The following is an 8,236-nucleotide window of genomic DNA, read 5'->3' on the forward strand; positions in this document are numbered from 1 at the left end:
AAATTTTAAAGTTTTTTAGTTAATTAATAAAATATCCAAATTTCGAATTAGAGCTATCCCATGATCTTGTCCAATCAGCGTTAATTAAATACAATTGAATTCAATTAAATCCAAACGTATTATATAACTTTACTAGCACAACCCAGGCGGAATTTCGCTCCTATAGTTACTGCCGTGGCTAAGAACAACAAATAATAAATTTCGTAGAAAAGTAGTGAAAAAAATCAAAAGTTCTTAAATTATTATTAGGAGAACATATCTATCTAAGAAAATCTAGTGTATTTTTTTTTAAGCGGTACATTTTTAGACCTTGAGTATAATAATCATCGAACCCAGACTTAATAAGCTTAAAAATGAGAGGGGAATCATGGAATTTGATAAAGGAATAAGGAACATAAGAATAGGAACAGAAAAGATCTTGTAACAGAATAATATATAAGATTGATTTTCGTAATTTACAATTTTATTAACATTTTAAAACAATTTTTACTTTAATTTTTTTAAATTAATAAATTATTGTAAAGCTGTGTGAAGTATTAGATGACTGTGTATATATTTTACGAAAGTACGCCGACGGAAAACCATAACTCTTTTTTTTAAAAGATAAATGGAATTGGTGGAAAAATATCTTTAAATTTCTTGTTAGACACGCATGGTACACCGTTAAAATTGTCATCAGCATCAACTGGAACATTTCCATCTACATGGAAAACAGTTATCTTTTCATTGGGTTTTCTTTTATCAAACGCACGTAAGCTAACACACGATGTTTTGTAACCATATGGACCATCTTGACCTTCGTGAGCGCATTCAGTAACAAAATTTAACGCATTCTGTAAAGCCTCCTTTTTCGTTTCAAATGATTGACATGGCAAGTCATGGATTAAAAATTCATCCAACTCCTTGTTAGTTTCAAGGATATGTGGTAAAAATTCATCGACATTTTGCAATGGATTATGTGATACGTCAAGAACTTTTAAGTTTGGTTGATTATCAAATAATTCAATTGGTAAATTTTTTAAACCATTTCGGCGTAAATTAACTTTCTTTAATTTTGTTAAAAATTTAAATGAATCGTTTTTAATTGTTCCTACAGTGGCGTCAGAAAAATCTAATTCCTCTAAATTTGGTACATTAAATAATCCATTATCCATTATAGCATACATGGGCGATCCTTTTATTGTTAATTTACGTAAGTCTGGTGTAAATTTGAATCCAAGATGACCATCTCCACGTTTGCGTGAGTGACTGTGTACAAAATGGAATTCTTTCAATTTTGTTAAAGGCTCGAACATTTTTTTCTCAACGATTTTTACTGTTGTATTAACAATTGCTAATACTTCTAAATTCTCGACACCATTAAATGTATCCACCGGAAGTTCCAGTTCATTTACCAAATCAACAACAACGATCTCTTTAATTTTTTTTCGATCGTCAATACTCAACTCTTGTAAATTTAACTTGGTTAACGGTCCGTCGTAGCATTTTATCTCAGCTGGTTGATATTTTTTTATGTTTTCAATTAATTCTTCATTATTTACTCCAACGCAGATAAGTTTAGTACTTTCCAGAGTACATTTTGGATCTGCGCTTTGAGCAATTTGTAGTATTACTGCGCAAACAGTTAGTAGCAAATACATTGCTTTCATTTTGATTACCTGTAAAAACACAGAAATGTTAGATAAGCGTTTAAAGAACAATAATTTAGTACACCAATAAGTGGTCCCGTATTCAAGTTCTGTCTTCCCAAATTGAGCGATTTTCTTGACGCATACGTTTCAAAATTAATTTGAGCAACAAATCGCAAATTGAGTTATTAAATAATTTTTTTTGTAGAGCGAGCTTTTTATTGAGTTTCAAGCATAAGTCAACTTAAAAAAGCATCCTGTATTTGGTGGCTTTTTTGTCTAAAAAGAGACCCTTTATATACTAATTAGACAGAAATATTTTCCAACGGGAAATAGATAATTTTAATTTTTTTTACTATGAGAAAAATTAGCAAATTATCAAAGGTTTGAAAAAGGGTAATAAACCCAAATTAATTGCGAAATGTATTTTTCTAATGAAAAATATAAACAATATAAAGAATAAATATGGTTCTTACCTTAAAATATATTCCACCTACAACAATACAGTCCTCGAAAAGTTATTCGATTTTATATTTTCCAATATCAAATGAAATATAACAAACTTCCAATGTCAAATGAAACTCAAATATGAAATTGAAATGACTCAAACTCGTATTTATATGCAATTTTATCAATGTCATGTTGATTAATAAATACAAAAAAACATTACAAATGATTACACTCCAACTTCTATCTCTGTTTTGGAATTTCCCTTTTTCATTGGAAATGTTTTTTTGTCTCAGCAAAATGTTTTAGGGATCAATTTTGGCTTTTGATCAAATATTGGCTTGTATGTAAAAATTCGTCCTAAAGCATTGACATTCTATAAAACATATCGACATGTTATCTTGTTTTGCATTTTTGCAAACTTCGGATTTTTTTCAGAAATTTGAAGAAAAAAAATTATGGTCCAATTTTGGACTTTGATCACTTGTTTGATTCACTTGGTATATATAAAACTTGTATAAATAAGAGCTTTAAATAGTTTTACAAAAAAGTTTTGAGCTCTTTTTTGTGTACGGCGAACCAAAATTTTTGTTTACATTTTTGAAATCAACGAACTCTGAAACGTAAAATTCTAAAATTTGATAATTTGTGGGGATGTTTTTTACCTGATTCGATTACAATAACTTCTATTTATTGTTTTTTTTTTTTTTTTTTTTTTTACAAAAAATAGGAATAGAAGCTAAAAATTTAGATTTGTTTTTTGAACTTTAAAAAAAATTGTTTTTTCATCTGAGATAAACAAATTTTTATCAAAATTATAAATAATTTACAAGAAGTGTTACGAATAATAATAAAACCAACTAGTTAAGATTTTCTGGGTAATACTGGTTACAGACTCTGAATGGCCAGGAGCGGATCCCTAGAGAAGTAATGGGTGGAAGTCCTCTTTCTCCTTACACTAGCTGATGATTGAACCAATTTATTCTTCCATTTTCTTAATGACTCGTTTTGGTTTTATATTTTTTTCGAATTTACTGATTTAAAAAAAATTGAGCTTCAGATTTCTTTTACTTCCAACCTTTAAAAAGTTGTTCCTTATAAAAAAAACCAAAGTTTTGTTCGAAACATTTTTCAAGAATCAAATTGGAGCAAAAGAAATAATTTTCAGTGTAGATCAAAATAATGAAAAATATAAATAAATAATAAAGAAAAAATCAAATCTTTCCTGCTTATAATATTAGTGTATCACTATTACAATTATTGATAATTTCGTAAACAAATTTATGGGAAAAAATTACTTCTTGGAAAAAATCAATAACAATTTATTTCGTTTGAAAAATATTTCCAAAAAAATTATTGAATTACTATTAAAGTAGGTTCGATAAACGTAAAAAACACGATTATTTAATAAACATGATATAAATTATTTAAAAAAATTTAAAAGATCATACGCACTGACCCAATCATTTATACAGTGTGTCCAATTAAAAAAGGAATATACAGTGTGTCGAATTGTCAGTCAATCATTACCGCATCTTAAACTTTTTTTATTATTTATTTTATGAACAAAAAAATTCTTGATAAAAAGTTCTGAATGGCTTAGAACGCAAAATGAAATAATCATTTTACCCAAGTGTAAAGTACCTTTTTACACTTTAGTCAAAATTTATTGAGAAAAGTTGATATTTATTGAAAACTAGACGGTCAGAAATCCAAAATTAGATATTTATACATTTACCATAAAAAATAAATAAATTTTGTTATTTTTACTAACTCTTTCTTATGAGAGTTTCTTTAATTGAAAGGACTCGACGAAAAAAGAACGCGATTCCACTGTATGTAAATGATGTTGAAGGAAATCAAATTAAATCTCAATGTGTTATAATTAATCGGTCCTATCGTTAACCGAAATTTTCTGCTTCGATCAATAAAAATAGAAACAGTTCAATTAATTGGTAGCTTGGATCTATTTACTAGTAATTTCCCACCCGCTTCGCTGGGAAATTTAAACTTTAGATTGAAAACAAAAGCAACCGCGTTCTAAACTTGCTCTCACTTATTCCCACTTTTTTTCTTCTTGGGGCGGAATCCTAATTTATTAGAAAATAAAATACGGCTCTTGAGTCTCACTCATAATGTAGCATTCTATAAGTAAAAGAATTTTTAAAATTGGTCCAGTAGCTTGTGAGTTTATACATTACAAACAAACATAAAATCAAATCTTTTCTCTTTAAAATATTAGTGTAGATAACAATGTGAAGTTAGATTTACGCCACTGATAATGAAATTTCCACTATTATGTTATTACAAAATTTTCGTACACAAATCTACAGGAAAAAATCACTTCTCGAAACAAATGAATCACAATTTGTTTGGAAAAATTTCCAACAAAATCAAAAACTTAAAAAACGATGATTATTTAATATACATAATAAAAATGATAATAACAAATTGAAAAGATCACACGCTATGATCCCAAAATTGAACTCCACCTGAGATAAAATTCATTATGAATTTGTAAATAAAATCTTTAAAGTGAAATATACAGTGTGTGCAATTAAATCGGTACGATAACTAAAAAGTTCTGCACAGTCTAGGAAATAATCAGATGTCAATTTTTTGAATTCGTATAGGTACGACCAATTTTGTTAAAAAATGTAAATTTTATACCTTTATTTTTTACACTTTCGTCAAGATTTATTGAGAAAATTGATCCTTATTCAATACTACGGGCAGAAATCCAATATTTTTTATACATCTACCATAAAAAAAAAATTGATTTTGCTATTTTAAGGACTGTTTCTTATCAGGGTTTTTCTTAAAACGATGGTCTCGACGAAAAAACACATTTTTACTTCTGGGCATTTTGGTTTAAACTATGGTTGAAGAAGTATTTCATGAAGAATTGGATTTTTTGCATGGAGTTTTTTGAAGTCTGAGGTTTTTGACAATAAGTCTGCGACCACTCACACTTTGAGAAATGCAGATTTGTATCACCACTATTTAGTTACATTTATGAAAAATGATCAATGAAAATTTCAACAACAAAAAAAGTTCTATGTGTAATCAAATTCTCGGAAATTTACCTATTTTTTTAATAACTCTAGGCTCTAAACTTTATGAATTAATAATAAATTTTCAACTTTTAATTTAAAAACTATGTTTTTTATCAAAACTAATCGTTGCGTTAATTTTGTAACATCCTGTATAACAATTTTAAACACATGCATAATTTCGATTTGAATTTTCAGGTTCATTACAAGAACTTCCCTGAGGGAAGTTAAAAGTATTTTATAAATTTTTCCTATATAAGCATTCTTAAAACAAACTTTTAGCGAATCTTTTTTACCGAAGGAAAATGAAGCTATTGCTTTTTTGTACTGATGATTTAATTTTAGAAAAAATTTCTTCAAATGTTTATCAATTTTACGTAATAGATGTCCAAAATGACCATCGTTAAAATTTATATATATGTATATTGCAGACACGTTTATGTGTTTCTGAAAACACTCTAACGATCGCAATTTTAATCCGATTTGAATAAAAATATGGTATCAAGATGGGTTTTGATATTTGAAAGGTCAAGCTCGTTAATGGGAAAAATCGACAGAGGGGTGGGGGTGCGTGCAGGGTATAAAATTTTGAATTTTTTCAAAATTAAAAATATTTTTCCATTTTTTTATCAGTTTTAAGCAAAAAAGCACTCTTGTGATTTTTCGCTTGACGCTTAGTTTTCGAAATAAAGATTCTTGAAAAACTAAAAATGAGAAATATTCGATTTTAAGAAAAATGTGTTTTTTTTTCCTCATAATCTCTCGGTAATTCGCTTAGCTAACGAAGCTCCTGCGCGTGCATTTTTTCATTTCCAGAGGTGTTATTAATTTAAATACCTCTACAAACTTTGTTTTTCAAATAGAATGTTGGTATTTTATGTAGTTTTAAAAAAATGAGATATTTACATTTAAAATGCACTTTTTACACAAAATACAGCTTCTTTTTTTTTAAATTTTTAATAACGTTGATTAGAAATTCTAATTAAAAATGTTAATAACTCCATTTCCTACTCGAATGCATTCTAAATAGATACTTTTCAAAAAAAGAGTTGGTCTTCATAGAAAATGAAATTTTATTCAGAAATATTTCTTTTCAATCAGGATAAAATATTTATATACAAGTTTCTAGCCCGGAAAATCGGTTGGGACTCTAGACGCGTGGATTCTTGAAAAAGTACGAGTTAATTTTGTTATTTGTCAACGTTTTGATCACAATTGGGTCTTTTTCAAGGCCCTACAACCAAATTTGACAATGAATAAAGTTTTTCTGTTACAAACAGAAGAAATGGAAAAACTTTATTTATTGTTAAATTTTTTGTAGGGCCCAATTGAAGTCGAAACGTTGGCAAATTATAAAAAAATTAACTTATGTCACTTATAACAAATTCTCTAATACTTCAATAAAATGAAACCGTATAAACTCAAATATTCTCAGCCACTTTTGGATGAGCTATTACTTACCTTATGGCTTCCCTTTCGATTCTTTTTTATTTCTAATTTCCTTTTATTTTATAAACTGATACGGATGTAAGTGGTTAAGGACATCCCGTATTATAATATGTGCGTATGTATGCATGTGTGTATTTGTTTTAAACTCTCCTGCCATCCCCACTATTACCCCCACTACTACAATTCCTACACACACATATACCCCCACCCCACATACACACATACACACACATAATAGTTATAATAATGGTTTCAGATGATTATTATTGAAAAAGGTTTCGATCGATGTACTTTAGTGTAGAATTATTATCATCTCATCAACAAAAGTTCATTTCACTCAAACATACATGTTTGGTGTGCGTATAGTCTAAGAGACAAGAGAACAAATTGCGGAAAAATATGAAAAATTTTGGTGTATGTGTATCTCAGCATATATTTATCAAAACGGACAATTGTCCGTCTTGCCAAATATATGCCTAACGTATGTGATATTCGCACGATTAGTTGTGTACAACATTTAATTTACCAAGAAACGTAGTGTAGGTTTTAATGGGTTAGTTTTTATAATAACAGAAGTAGCCAAATAGAGTTTTTTTGTTATAATTTTGCATTTAGAGACGCCTTCCACTATGATAAAACACATCCTCTCTTTAAGTAGTGTTTTATTGCTTTCATTCAAAATGTTATTGAACTGTGATTCGCTAAAGATATATTAATTTATTTTGTTAATTATCTCACAAAGTAGGCCTCAGATCCAAAAGTGGAAAATAACTTTTTCCTTCGTCTTTATGAGCTTATTCTGCAGGATAACGATCTGCAGTCAATAACAGAACGCCCTGTATATATATAAATTTTAACGATGGTCATTTTTGATATCTATTAGGTAGGATCGATGAAAATTTAAAAAAAATCAGTACTACAAAAGCAATAGCTCTATTTCCATCGGTAAATCGCTAAAAATTACAGTAATTAACCTTAAATATGACCTGTTTTAAATTCAATCACAATTAACACTCAGGTCAAAGATCATTCTAATAAACAAATTATTTCATATATATTTTGTATTTGTGTGTGTATGTGGGCGGGTGGGGGGCGGGGAGCTAATCATCTCTTGGGCTAATAATAAATGTTATGACGTAATAATGTGTATTTGTATTTCATTTTGTAGTACATACAATGTTTTAAAAAACTGTTTTATAACATGTGAATGTATATTATTTCCATTTTTTGGATATGCTTCAATATATGTGCTCATACAGTGTGACATGCTAGAATAAACACTGTCAGAGATAATGAAATCGTAATATTTTATATCACATAAAAACTCAAATTCTAAATAAAAAAAAAAAAAAATTTTTTAATAAAAAAAACTTAGAGGTGTCGTGGGATACCCAGTTCGAACTATGTTCCTATCGTCCTACACCAGTCCATCACAACTATAACTACTACTAACTAAATTAATTTTGTTGCGACGGCGAGAATCGAACCCGCTACCCTAAGCATACTGCGGACGGAATTGATTACTTAACATTTGCGAAGAGAAAATATTATTGTCAGTATGAACTTAAGATACTGAAAGCTAAAAGAACTAGAGTGTTAAGTACAATACTAAAGCATTTTTAGGAGCAAAATTAGCAGATAATATTTTTTCTCCATCCA

The 8,236-nt window shown here is 28.5% G+C and overlaps 1 protein-coding gene across 1 annotated transcript; it reads right to left on the reverse strand.

The window, feature by feature from the left end:
* Nucleotides 1-445: 445 nt before the first annotated feature.
* Nucleotides 446-2,224, reverse strand: LOC123292414 (leucine-rich repeat-containing protein 4C-like). The gene is made up of 2 exons (XM_044873064.1): nucleotides 2,105-2,224; nucleotides 446-1,658 (listed from the first exon to the last, which is right to left on the reverse strand). The coding sequence occupies exon 2, from the start codon at nucleotides 1,647-1,649 to the stop codon at nucleotides 597-599; it is 1,053 nt and encodes a 350-aa protein (XP_044728999.1). The 5' UTR covers nucleotides 1,650-1,658; nucleotides 2,105-2,224; the 3' UTR covers nucleotides 446-596.
* Between the last annotated feature and the right edge of the window lie 6,012 nt (nucleotides 2,225-8,236).

The sequence above is a fragment of the Chrysoperla carnea genome, chromosome 2, assembly GCF_905475395.1.
Source record: "Chrysoperla carnea chromosome 2, inChrCarn1.1, whole genome shotgun sequence".
NCBI classification, from domain to species: Eukaryota; Metazoa; Arthropoda; class Insecta; order Neuroptera; family Chrysopidae; genus Chrysoperla; species Chrysoperla carnea.

Excerpts from the sequence above, each read along its gene's own strand:
- LOC123292414 (XM_044873064.1), bottom strand. The coding sequence starts at position 1,649 with ATGAAAGCAATGTATTTGCTACTAACTGTTTGCGCAGTAATACTACAA.